The sequence below is a fragment of the Motacilla alba genome, chromosome 19 (genome assembly GCF_015832195.1).
Source record: "Motacilla alba alba isolate MOTALB_02 chromosome 19, Motacilla_alba_V1.0_pri, whole genome shotgun sequence".
NCBI lineage: Eukaryota > Metazoa > Chordata > Aves > Passeriformes > Motacillidae > Motacilla > Motacilla alba.
The window spans coordinates 7,510,623-7,524,988 of record NC_052034.1 but is presented as its reverse complement, the minus strand read 5'-3'; the positions used below and the strand labels follow the sequence as shown (position 1 = coordinate 7,524,988).

General features: G+C 43.6%; 1 protein-coding gene across 3 annotated transcripts in view; it reads right to left on the bottom strand.

Moving 5' to 3' along the window:
* The window catches only part of LOC119709698 (protein spinster homolog 2-like), a 135,131-nt gene that overhangs the window by 98,015 nt on the left and 22,750 nt on the right, over positions 1-14,366 (bottom strand). For all 3 annotated transcript variants that reach the window (XR_005259409.1, XR_005259410.1, XM_038157766.1), the window contains exon 2: positions 932-997. Coding sequence is in view for 1 of the 3 variants with exons in the window: in XM_038157766.1 (XP_038013694.1) it covers positions 932-997 (66 nt within the window). In the remaining 2 variants the exon portion in view is untranslated. The remainder of the gene's footprint in view (positions 1-931; positions 998-14,366) is intronic.

Here is a 14,366-nt window from a genome sequence, read left to right as displayed (position 1 = left end):
ACAGTGACAAGACAGCTACAGCACCACAAATCCGTGACTCTAATTAATAGTTCTGTAGGAGCTTTTCAAAGCAGACTGTTTTCTTAAAATACTGCATTTCTTAAAAATACTGCTACTCCTTTCAACTCTCCAGGAGGATCAAACTGTGCTGTGGTGTCTGCATGAGACTGGCACTCAACGTCACCCTGTGCAGCTCACTGACACAGACCCTCCTCTAAGCCCCCTCAGGACTAGAGGCCAGAGGAGCTGAGGTTCTCCTGGGCTTGTTCAGCTCTGCCTAAAGATGTCTGAGACATGAAAATGCCTGCTCCATTAAAAGGACATCAGAATTGCAATAATCCTTCCTTACACAACAAGAGAGATGCTGGAAGCTAACAGCAGAATTCCGGGGCTATTGTTAATCCATGAGTTCTCATGGATGCAGTGGTTGTTAGCCTTGCCTACAGCTTTCATCCTCAGGTTCTTGCCCCAGTGAGTTTTACATTCTCATGTCACACCATGCTCCCAGGGACTGTGCATTCAGCAGATTCTCTGTCAAGCACTTGAAGGGCAAAGTACATCACACTTATTTACCAACCTAAAGAAGTGAACAGGATCCTGGTGTTGGTTTATCACAAGTTTTCTAATCTAGGGAAAGGAACCATCTCCTGTTTGAATTTAGTTCTTGTAAATAAAATAATTAGGTTTGTTTGCTTTTGGTCCATTCTACATTCAAGTCATTCTGAGACCCAATCTCCTGCCCAACAGCAAATCAAGGCCAAAAAAAACCCCTCATGTTCATTCAGCTTCCCAGCAGGAGTGTACTTATTCACCTTTCTAAGAGCAGATTTCACAACCAGTATGCCCATGCATCATAATGAAGAAATCTGTAGGCACCCATCAGACAAATGGAATGTTACAAAGAGCAGTGAGAGAAGAAACACTTTCTTACCTGTCTGCAGCAAGCCAGCCCCACTGTCTTTGACTCCAAAGTGCTGCTGGATGTCTAGTAACACACCTACAAGGAAAACAGAGAACATGCTCAGTGCCTTCAGCCTTTGACAAGCATGCAACTCAAACCTTTTGTAATGCATCAGCAAAGCTTCAGATTCCAGTTTAAACACATAACTTCTAAAGGTTGTACTTTTTTTTCCCTATACATTCACACTCAGTAATTTTGGATACTACAACAAAAGCAGAGGTGGGCAGATGCAATATCATACAATGAGCCTGGGAATTAAATCCTCATGAATGGTAACTGGTTTTTTCTTTCTACTTAAATAAGATCAGGCTTTTCTTTTTGTGTGTTGTTTTTTGGGTTTTTTTTTTCGTAATCCAGACCTCTTACTTATTTCACAGAAATACAGGGAACTGATTCTGCACCTAAGGTGCTTCAAATGGTTTGACAAGACAGACAGATTGAATCCAAGACAAGTTTTAACAACACTCTGCTGGGAGGAGATGTGACAGATTGATAGCAACGATGAAAGGTTTCATATTTAACTAGTTCTGGGGAGTTTCTACTTTCAAAGCCAATATAACAAATGTATTTAAAATACCTTAGTAAACGTGGGTTAAGTGACCAGATGCTCAGATTTAAAGCAACTACAAGCAGAACCAAACCAAATCTTTTGTCTCCCTTGAACCCCAATATATTAATTGGCACAAGAAAAATTAACAGGATTTGAAGCATTTACACATTCAACTAGATTTAACTTTTTTGTACTAACCATTTTGACACATGTAACATCAGGTATATGGGACAGCCGTGTTTTTGTAACCAACAAACCAATATGAAACCCCACAGCAGAGCTTTAATAGCTCATTTGGGGGCACACAGCCCTCAAGCTCTACATGGTCCAGTGGTCTCAGATGCAAATCCATAGGCCTGAATATTTGTCAGTGGTCTAAATAACCAGCATCTGACTTCCTGGGTCTGGAATTGAGGCTGTTGCTCTCTTTACATCTGGGAATTCCTTATTTCAACCATTCTCTTCCCCAAACCTGAGATATCCAAGTTTGTTTTCTACAAACAAGAAAACCATGCTCTAACTACACTGAACACCCACAGAAGTTCACCTCCAGCTCAAATTCTGATCCAAGGCTTTATCCAAAGTCATTCTTCTCATCTCTGCAGGTTACAGAAATCAGCTGAGCACCAACCTGAATCACTCGCCATAAATGTCCTAGCTTTTGGGACTGCCAAGATCACACTGAATGACAAACACAGAGAGATAAAAGACCCAGAGATAACTATTCCCAGAAGACATCTGGGACAATGACAAGGAAACAGTCATAAATTAAAGATACTAAAGGAAAAGAAGAAGATGGAGAGAAGGAAAGAAAAAGCAAGAACACTCATTTGAGCTATTCTGTACTATTTGTATATCACTATTTACTCAGGACAGCATTCAGGTGGGCTTTAGGCCTCAATATCTGCCCAGAAACATTAGTTCAACCTCCTACAACAACTCCCACTTCCCTATTCTCTCATCAGACTGTTTAGCCCCAAACAAGAAGGCTGAGGGTGGGGAAGGGTGTGAACCTAATTAATGTATGTCATTACTGATAAAAGTGGGTAGATGCAGAGCCAGGCTCTTCACACTGGTGCCCAGTTAAAGAGGCAAAGGGCAACAACTGAAATCTGGCAAAGTCCATTTAAATACAAATAAATGAATTTTTACTGTCAGGGAGGTCAAGCTTGGATGTTCAGAGAGGTTGTGGGTTTCCCATCCTTGGAGATATTCAAAACCCAACAGAACACACTCCTGTGCAACCTGCTCTAGCCGACCCTGCTTTTAGCAGGGGGCTTGGATTAGTTATCTCCAGAGGTCACTTCTGACCTCAATTATTCTGTGATTCTATACTTTTCTGAAGTATTAAGTGCCTGATTACATCCATTCTGGCACAGTGTTCCCCTGGCCTTTCTTTTCCTTTGGAACATTGCTGTCTACTGCAATTTCAACAGGAATTTCTTTACTTTCTCTTGGATGGCAGATTTAACTCCATTTACAAAGTGCCCTGGCATTTCTTAACTGTGCTTCCTAGTTTGCTCCATTAACAACTGAGATGTCATTATCCAGGCAACAACTGATGAGGAAAAATAAATTTCCATTTGCCTAGCAAACCCCTCCATGGTGTAGCTGACTTACCTGCTCCCCTTGGTGTTCCACCCTTCCACAAAAAAAAAATGTTTCTCATGCCACCCAACTTAGAAACCTCCCTGAGCTTAACCAGCTGAGCACTTTGTGCTCCAGTACTGCTTGCTCCCAGACTGCCCACATCAGGCAAAGCTCAACAAGTCAAAACAACTCCTGGGCACTAGAATCCCAATTTTAGGGACAATGAGCTCATCAATATCCCCAAGAACAATGTGGAAGAAGAGGGGAAATACCAAGTACATTATTTTCCCACGCTCTCCTATCATCACTCAGTTGTGCTGCTCAGAAATGAAATATCCTACTCATGGCTTGCAGCTGAGCAGGGGCTTGGTCTAGATGGAATATATTCCACAAGGGAATACACACATGTCAAGAGCTCCATCCAGCACCCTGAAAAGTGGCTCTCCTACCTTCAGCAACATATTCCCAACCATGACAAGATGCCAAAGAGGCATTCTAAAACCCAAAGAGGCATTCTAAAACGTTCAACTTCTAAAAGCTATGAGAAGCAGGAGCCTGGGATGTGATGGAAAACAGACTTTTGTGGATTTGCATGAAAAAAACAGAACAGAAAGTAGAGGGGAATATAATGGTGCCTACACAAAAAAGCAGAGGAGAGTTTCCAATTTGTGACAAGTTATTTGTCCAGTGACAGTGGTTTCACCATCCTACAGACCATAATGAGTTTTACAAGCTTGAACTCCTGTAGCCACAAATTAAATACATTTTGGACACAGACATGCAGACACTTGGATTAATCCTATAATTTTATTCTGGTGGTGGAGAAGAAAGTGGGTTCTGTGGAGAGTCAATGCAACAGGACAATGCAGAACCACAATTATAAGTCCTATGTGACCTTGGAAGAAGCTCTCAGATGATTAAGAGAGATCTGCATGTCTAAATGGCATGGATTTCCTACTCCAAGTTATTTTATATTCTCTTTGGACTACAGGTGTTTTGATTTGGGTTTAGAGCATTAAATTAGAGGCAACAGTGGGCAGATGATGCAACACACCTGTGAAGTGATAGTAGTTGTCTGCTGTGGGAGTTTTCCTGCTCAGCCACTCACCTGGGAAGCCACTCCTCCTCTCCTGAATTCACTCAGCTCTGTTTCCACCTCACTGTGGCAATGACTCACTCCAGAATTTAATAAGATTTAGGGATACAATTAAGCAATGATAGACCAGGGGAGAATACAGGAAAATGATAGAGCTTTTGACTTTCCCTTCTGCTTCTAGATGATGGGAAGGGAGAGAGCTGGAGCCAGGGTCCAGACAATGACCACATTGCTTGCAGTGCTCTGTCTCACAGCACCTGATGCAATCCAAGAGGTGAAGCCACCACACGTGGCTAGCGAGGTCTTTCTTGGATTAAAGCTCATACTGTGACCCAGGAGGATCTCAAAATAGCCAAGAGCAGCCAGCAGGCACCAGCCTTCCTGAGAACCTCTCAGGAGGGCTGCTGGCCATTTGGGATGTCTCTATGATTACATGGCACCTTGTGTTCTCCCACCTATTATTTCTTAAGCACATTCTGTATTTTCAGGGCTGAGCAAACATACAGGAAATATGGTGCCAATCTCCCAAAGCATCTCAGCAGCTGAACCAGACACTGTTAATGCTGATGTAGATTTGGAACTCAACGAGATGAAACACAGGCAGCACCCAGCCAAGGAGTGCTGATCAAGATGGGCACAGGGACAGGAGTTACTGGGAACCCAGACAGAAGAGCCAAGACTGGTTACTGCAGCCATCTCTAGGGGACTTTTACCAGGCCTAATGTCTAAGAACCTGACAGACACCAAGGCAGCTATCAGACTTTTGTGGGCACTGGGCATGAAGAGGACTTTGAGGAGCAATTTGGAAGATAAAAGTTCATGGAGTGCTACAGATAGGGAGGGACATGCCTGACCTCATCCACTCACAGGGTCAGAGGGTTTCTAGGGTACTGCTGATATTTTTACTGACCATTTCACAAGCAGTGATTGCAAAAGACCCGATTCTGAGCCTTTTGGAATGCAAATCCACATTTAATGGCCCAGGTTATCTCTGTTTTAGGGAAAGCTGCATTTTCCTGGAAGCGTGTGGTTCACACTTCAAACAGGGAGGTAGGTGGTCCAGATGAGGCATGAGGCAAGCTGCTTGCCTAAATTGGTTTTGTGTCCCTGATCTGAGCTACAACAAATCAAAATCGAATCAAAAGCTGCAAGATTGTATGGGGGCTCTCCACAAAATACTGCTACCTGTATACATTGCCATGACAAGAAACAGTGTCCATTGGCTAAAGCACAGTGAAATGACAATTTCAAAGCAAAACATATTAGTGCTTCCCTGGGACAGCCCCATTTTCCAGTCACCAAACCAAAACATGACGATTTGCTTTCAAATTGCTTCCAAGGCAGGTGCAGAATGTAGAGTTGGCCTGTGCACAGAGTGCAGAGCTATAGAAATAAAGGCACAGGTTTGCAGCTCACATTCTTTAAATATTGTATGTGTGCTGCAACGCCACTGGCCAACATAGCAACTTACTTAAGAAAGCATGTTCATTTTTAAAGGCATTTTTGAATGGGGAAAAAGGATGGTGGTTGAAAGGAACCAGCACATGGTTTTCCACAGGATACAGGATGTATGCCCCTAGCACCCTCCCTCCTGCCCCACTGCAGGTCTGGACCTCTCTTTAGGGAGCCCAGATTCACACTCTCAACTCCCTGGGAGCCACTGCAGACTCTGTACTGACAATACTGTTTCTTCTATTACTTCTTGCTGCCTACCTCTCTTCCTTACAAAGTCATTTTCTTCCCAGACTGTGGTCCCTGGTACTTCCAGGACCAGCTTCCTCAGAGGGAGGTAGCTAAGCTGGGATAGCCAAGCCCTGGCCTTCTATCCATTAAAGACACAAACCACCTTCCTCCTGTCAGGCTCTTCCTTGTGCCTGCAGCCATATTCAACCTCCTTCAAATAAAGCACCAAGGAGGCTGAGGAGTGGTGCAACACACCTGTCTCTTCAGAGACGTGAAAAGATTAGGTGGAGAGAAGTTTATTCTGAAGTCTCTGTGATTGTATCTTCACTGCAACCCCAAGGTGTAGCAGAGTTCACACACTGATCCCTGAGCTTCAAACGAGCTGCTTCAGCTCAGCCACCCACCAGCTATTAAACACCAGCATCACAATTTGAGTCCTATTTAAATATTCAGCTGCAGAAAACCACCGAGGTAGCCCTACTGATATTTGTACCTCAAGATAAATTCCCACTGCTGCCAGAACTAGCAAGTCTAGAATACAAATGCAGAATTACCTTCTTTGGATTGCCATGAAAGCATTCCCTGCCTGCCCTTCAAGTACTGATAAATGCCTGGTGACATCTGGCTTGAAAACATTGACAGGAGCTTCCTTAGGACATAAACACCAACTTTCCTTCTGCAAAACTAGTTTCCACTGTTGCATGACATGACAATACACACTGGTGAAACAGTCTTTGGTTTCGAAATAATGCTGCAGGATTAAAAAGAAACAAACAAAACAAACACAGCAATTAGACAAATCAAAACAAGGGTTTCCTAAGATCTGCTCACGCTGGAATGCATGAAACTTGTGACCTAGAAAGCACTGAAAAGCAACTGCCAACACCCTCAGCAGCGTCCTTTGGAAGGGGTTTCCCTGAGTAATAGAGTGCTGGGAAGAGAGAATCACAGCAGCTTGAGCTGAAGATGAGAGTGAGCCAGGATCCTGATGTCATTCACAGGACATGAAACAGTTGCTTAAAAATCACAGACTAGAATCAGAGAATATCCTGAGCTGGAAGGAACCCACAGGGATTATCCAGTGCAGCTCCTGGCTCTGCACAGACACCCAACAATCCCACCCTGTGCATCCCTGGGAGCAGTGTCCAAACTCTCCTGGAGCTCTGGCAGCCTCGGGGCTGTGCCCATTCCCTGGGGAGCCTGCTCAGTGTCCAATACCCTCTAGGGGAAGAAAGTTCTCCTGATATCCAGCATAAACCTCCCCTGGCAAAGCTCCAGCCATTTCCTAACAAAACCCCGGAGAAGTGTGAGAGTTCACAGCCTTCACAGGCACTGAGAGCCTCCCACTACCTGCAGAAGGTGGAGGTGGAGGCTTGTCTGAGATGATGGTGCTGGACTGTTGGGACACAGCAGAGGAATTGCTGTTCACTCCAAGCAGCTTTTGCAGCGGGTTTTTGGAAGGACAGGTGTTGTGAGCTCTGCAAATTGCTTGGGAAATGAAATAGAAATGCCTGTCTGAGGTGACATTCCTATTCTGAATCAAAACCAATGTTATCCTCAGAGACTCACGCCACCTGTCACACCCACTTTTTCTATTCACTGTTTTTGTCATTATTATAGTATCAGTAGGGAGGTATCTGAACTATTCATTTATTCATTCATTCCCAAAGGCTACTACTGGCTTACCTGCATAGCATGTAACAAGTAATTAAGCATCAGGAAAAAAAAGAAAAGGAATGTGATTAATCAGGAACATGGAGAAGAAGTATGTTAAAAAAGCAACTTCTTGCTCTGGCAGTAATAAATGATGGTTTCTCTAGCACAGCTCAAACTCCACTGTAATGTGGTATGCAAAGTCTGAGCACAAAATTGCCTGGAAGACTGGGAGGAGATAAAAAAAGTTCATCAGGTGTAGAATCGATTAGCACAAGGCATAATTAACACAGGGTCAGGGCGTCTGGGGAAGACAGCACAGGACAGCCAGTCTTGTTGGGATTAAAAAAAAACAAACCAAAACAAAACAAATACGAGTTTAAATGCAACCATGGCTGCCAAATGCTGGGTGCATCATTGGTAAACCCACACCCTAATCAAATCCTTCATCTCCTTAATTACAGTGTATGTCTGTTCCCAGGACTATGGCTGGGAAGGATGTCCTTGTCAAATAGGAAAGATGGGATACTTGGCCAGCATGAAACAAAGAGCTTAAATAATTTCCAAAACATGGAACATTTTCCATTTATGACCCATTGTAACAAAAGCTCTCAGCAGTAAGACTTAAAAATGACATGGGTGAATCTGAGGAGAAGCTCACAGTGTCACTTCCCTCTCCTCTCCAGCTGGGACACAGCTCCCTACAAGGAGATCCCTCATTTCACCCCTGCCTCATCTCACTTGCAGACTCCTGCCTAGTCTATATAATCAGCCTGGCAGCTCCCACAAGCCAAGGGAAGACTTCAATTAGAGATAAGTGACGGGATTTGGCTCAAAGGACAGACTAAAATGAATTGGCACCTAGACCTGAACTTAAAATCAAACTTATTCATTGAGACTTGGAACAGTTCCTTTATGTGGAATGGGAAAAATCAGAAGCTCTTACAAATCTGAAAAACCAACAGAAACCGAAGCAGTAGCTGAGGTTTGTATTAGTCATCTGAAAGGATAGGAACCATTAACTTTCAGACAGTGCTTTCTCCCACACCAAGCATCTCTAGCTTGGGACTCAGTTTAGACCCAATTTCTGGGGGTTTTTATCTAGTGCAAACACAGAATGAAACACAATCTTTACCAGAGGAAAAAAAAACTACTCTTGGGACATTTTAGATCTAAGCAGCAGCCTCACCAGATTTTCACATCAAAGAGGAGAGCCTCAAAAAATAATGTTATTATTTCAATTATTCAAATCTCAGAAAATTCAGATACTCCCCCAATTCACATTCTCCTCATGGACTCTGTAGCAGAAAAAATTGGACCTGCCACCAGAAGCTCTACTTGTCTTCTGCCTTTCTAATCTTTAGACAAGACTAACAAGTTGAGCTAATTCATGCAGTGAAACATATCTCAGAGACTTTGTATATGAACTAATTAAAATAAATAAAACCAGTATGGATAATGATAGAGCAAATCAAGTGCATATGAATTCAGTCAGTGACTCACTGCTCCCTTGTTTTCCTTATTGGAAAACTTGGCTTATCACCATACCGGGGTGACGATGAGTCAGGAAACTGGCATGAGCCACAAATTGCAAGAAAATTAAAATACGTATCTCCAAAATCTCTTTTTTGGAGAGATTTTGGGGATTTTTACTGTCTTTGTATGGATGTGGTTATAGACTTCACAGTTGTAACCTCATGGTTTTCTGACTAGATAAAATCAAGAAAGGAAAGAGGCATTTATGAGTTCCAGAGACAATAATAATGATTGGGCTCTCATTCTCAGAATCAGTTTGATGCCTTTACTTTTATAGAGGTAAATATTTTAATTTACCAATTACATTTGAAGTCTATTACCATACTCTACTGAATGCTTGGTACTACCTTATCAAGTAAATAGGTGGGTATTAATCACTTGGAACCAGTCAAAGCACATGCAAATATTTTAACAGCACTAAACTGAGAGCTAATAGTGTGCATGGCGTGAGGTTAACAGTTCTAAACCCAAGTCCATGCCAGCACAACCACTTTGCTGCCACCTCACTCCCACAGACCATGAGAACTTGCTCTGTTACACCTTCTGACACAACACCTGTTGGATTTGAGGATTTCAGGCAGGTTGGGAACACAAATCCCACCAAAAAGCCTGGGCTATTAAATGCACTTACCTATGTACAAGCAGCTGTGTCACTGGAGCTCACTGATTTTATTTCAAAATAATAAAATTAAATTCAAACTGCTAAACTAAAAAAAAAAAAAATATCAGAGAGACAAAAAACCATAAATTTCAAGGTTGTGAAGGTGAAAGGAAGAAATCCCCAATGTTCCGGAGTTCCACACTCTAGCACTTTTTACCCACTTCCTTTTCTCCTACAGCTATGCACATTTCTGTGACACAGGAGACTGAATGAGCTGGGCTAATTAGTGACTGATGATTTACAGCAGATGACAGCTAATTTCTCCAGTTAAGAAGATTTCTATCAAATCTGTAGAAATGTGCACTGAGATTGGACATACTTCCAAGTGACTGCATCTCATCTCTCATTTGCATTTTGCTTCTGCTTGGCAGTGCCTCGCAGCTATTTCAGAACATCACAAGCTGTCCAGGGCACATTGGTATATTGTATGTAATTGTAAGGAGCTTGCTATTCTTTTTTACCACAAAGAATGTTTTACAGAATGCAAAGGAGATGCCAGATGCAGAGGTACCTTGTACAGAGTGATCTGCAGGAGAGAGCAGCCAGGAGCAAAGCAGCCCATCAGGGAATGTCAGGCACATTCCAGGCAGGTTTCTGCAGTGCATGACTGTCAGATTTCTCAGTCAAAGAATGAAACATCCACTGTCATAGTCCTGGGCTAACGAAGAGTTCTTGTCATCAACTCCATGCCAGTACAGGGGTGTAAGAGCCCATCTTCAGTGCTCCTGCACACTGATTTTCACAAGTGACTGTGCAATGTTAATGTCCTCTACACAAATCCCCCTCTGTGACCTAGATCTGGACAGGCTCATGAGGCTTTAAGTGCACAAGCAGGAAAAGCTGGAATTGTCCATAGGATCTCGTCCACAGATTAAAACCTGGATAAAACTGTGATACAAACTTGGTGCTGCCACCCTCTTTTAAGACAACAAGAAATCTGTAAAAGAACACAAAGCCCACTATTTCAAGTAGCTACCTAAAGCTTGTTTAAAATTCCAGATGAAGAAGCTTTTGGACTCAGCTAAAAATACTTACCCTAACTTTAGTAATCCCAGAATAGCCTTTAGACACATGCTTTAAACACCCCTGAGACTGCTGCTGAACATGGCAGGTAGGTTCATGAATCTGTCATCTTGCCTAAAGAATCATGGAATGGTCTGGGTTGGAATGGGTGTTAAAGCTCATCTTGTTCCAAACCCCTGCCATGGCCAGGGACACCTTCCACTGTCCCAGGCTGCTCCAAGCCCCATCCAAGCTGGCCTTGAACACTTCCAGGGATGGGGCAGCCACAGCTTCTCTGGGAAACCTGTGCCAAGGCCTCAGCACCCTCACAGGGGAGAATTCCTTCCCAATATCCCATCTAACCCTGCCCTCTGGCAGTGGGAAGCCATTCCCCCTTGTCCTGGAATTCCAGGTCCTTGTCCAAACTCCTTCTTCAGCTCTCCTGGAGCCCCTTTAGGCACTGGAAGGGGCTCTAAGGTCTCCTCTGAGCCTGCTCTTCTTCATGCTGAACACGCCCAACTCTCTCAGCCTGTGTTCATAAGAGTGAGGATAAGAAGGGAGGATAAAGCTGCTCCAGGGCCACCAGAACAATGCTTCCTTTCATCCACCTCTTTTCCCTGTTCTCTCTAGAGCACCATAATTAGGACTTCTGGGGTCCTTCACCCAGCCTGATCTGCAGGGCACTGTGATCCCTACAGCAGCTTCTCATGTCCAACACACATTCCCTTCCTCCTGTTCCTTCTCTCCATCCTGGTATTTAGTTGGGAAACTCTCCAATCAAATGCACTGATCTGCAAGAATCCTACTATCTGCATGATGTAAATAAATCAAAAGGTCCTGTTTTATCCTCACATGCTCTGAGGGAGATGTTTTTCCCACAGATGAGGCTCAATGGGAGTACATTCCTACACACTGCCCATGTTTGGTTCCTGGAACCACCTTGAGCTTTCTGTCACAAGTGTTTAAAGCCACTGCAGAGCTGTAACCACGGGCATATTTTAATTTATGTATGAGTGGAAATGCCCTCCTGTCACTGCCCGTTCCAACATCTCCCTCAGATTAAAACACCTTTCCCTGAGCACAAAGCAATGTGACACTCCTCACATGCATTTATCTCCCACAGAAACACACTGAGTGGTTTTATTTCATTCTGGGTCCTGGTCAAGCTGTGTTAGGTCACAACTGAGTATGGTGCCCACCTGTCCATTAGTTATTCCAAGCAAAGGGTCTTTAAATTCATCTCACTGACAAAGCAAGTGCCTTTGTACAGGTAATTAGTAAGAGCACACAGGTATTCACACATCTGTGTAGGGCACAGAAGCTTGTTAAGGAAGCCACAGCTTACCCACAGCACTATTAGTGAAAAGAAACCAGCTCTGGAGTTATCTCAGGAGATACTTAACTGCCTCGGTCTAACTTCTTAAAATGATCTAGTAAAGAATTTACTATGTTCCACAGTAGGTCCATGGCTGATACAGCAAAAATCTGTGGATAAAACGTTATTATACCTTTTGCCAAGCTGCACTGCCACAGGACCTCCATGAGGACCATGGTAACAGGACAGTGATGCACACTCCTAGGTGACAGAGCAAAACCTGAATTCAACCCTGAATTAGGAGACAGGGCTGCTCTGTTCTCAACCCTGACACTCCATCACTATTTAACCTTGGGCATGTTACTTGATCATGCAGAATTTCAGAGTCTGCATTAGCCTAATGAAGATAATAACAATAATCATGTGTGTCACAGATACAATTGGGCTTGGTTATTATGTTCTCATGAAGTGCTTGCAAGAGCCACAGATGAAAGGGGAATTAGGAGAAGGAAGATTAATTATAAGATGTGCATCCCAAATAAAAACCAGACAGGAACATTGTTGTTGCTGTTATTAGTGGAGAGTCTGTCTTATTTAGGCCAGCTTTTATTTCTCTGTTGGTAAAGCAGACCCATTTTAATCACTTTCCACGTTCAAATTTTATTTGTAGATGGTGGGTAGGTGATAAAGGCTGCTGAGCTTCTGATACTGCAGACATAAAAGCCTTAGATTGAAGGTCTGATTTCACAGTAACCACTGTCTGTGATATGACAGGCCTGCCTGTGTTTTTTCTGTTGTGAGGCAAAACAAGGAACCAAAAGTTTACTGCCACTCTGAAGGAAAGACCAGAACTGAAGAAAAGGAAACATTTCCTGTGGCTACACACACCATAGTGAGCATAGTCATGGTGCGAAAATAACACTGAAATTATATCAACAAGCATTGATACAATTGGGTATTTAACACTGGGTATTTAACAAAACTTGTGCAAATGGAAACATCTTTCCTACAGTGATTTTGTCTCAGGAAGTACCAAGTATTCCTCATTTAGGTTAGTATCTTTGCCTGTTTCAACACGGGAAAGGGACACGGAAAGGCACAGTGCTACATCTGAGCTCACATCTAACTGAGCAGCACAGCCCAGAAAGACCCAAGAGTTTCCCCATGCCTCAGCCTGGGCTGCTCTCCCCTGGAGCTGCCTTCCTCCTCTGCCAGAGATCAACCCTCGTTCCTCCTGCAGCCTGCTGAGAGCATCCCAGAGACCCAGAATCACTGAGGATGGGAAAGATGTCCCAGATCATGGAACCCAACCTGTGCCTGATTCCCACCTTGTCACCCAGCCCAGAGCACTGAGTGCCACCTCCAGTCATTCCATGGACACCTCCAGGGATGGAAACTCCACCACCTCCCTGGGCAGCTCCTTCCAATGCCTGACCACCCTTTCTATGAGGAATTCCTCCTGATGTCCATCCTGAGTATTCCCTGGTGCAACTTGAGGCTGTCTCCTCTTATCCTGCCCCTATTCCCTGGGAGCAGAGCCCGACCCCCCTGGCTGCCCCCTCCTGTCAGGAGTTGTAGAGATGAGAAGGTCCCCCCTGAGCCTCCTCTTCTCCACGCTGAGCCCCTTTCCAGCTCACTCAGCCATTCCTCATATGAGGAATACTCTCCAGACCCTTCTCCAGCTCCTTCTCTAGACACGCTGCAGCCCCTCAATGAATGCCAAACTTAAATTCAGCATCATCCAGTCACAAATACAGTTCCAACTCTAACTTCACTGTGATACCAAATTTCATTAAATATCCCTTGGGGTATTCAGTAATGAATTGCTTAAAAAATAGATGAGTACAGGAACCTGGGAAAAATTAATAACTGCACACAGTTTCCAGGACACACAAACTCCTTGCTTTCACCTTGTATAGAAAGTTTTCAGGTTTAAAAAAAAATTAGGGTGGTATTGAACCTTTCATTTCTCAAGAGTCAGATTTTTGAAAATTGCTGTCAGCAAGTCACCTACACCTTAATTTGTGGTAATTAACAATGCAGCAGAAGAAATAAAGTACATAGCCTCCACTTGTTTCAGGAGACACTGCAATACAGCTAAAGAAAGAGTTTCACCCCCTAACTAGAAACAGCAAAAGGCTCTAATTTGTTCAGCTTCTGCTCATGAAATGTGCATTAATTCCTTAATGACAGGTGCACCTTGGAGTCAGGACATCTAATCACTAGATCAGGAGTTAACCACAGTACAGGGCTCAGAGAAGCCCACATCTTTTTCAAAGAAAGCCTTGGCAAGGTCCCACAAGCCAGTTCACAGCAAGT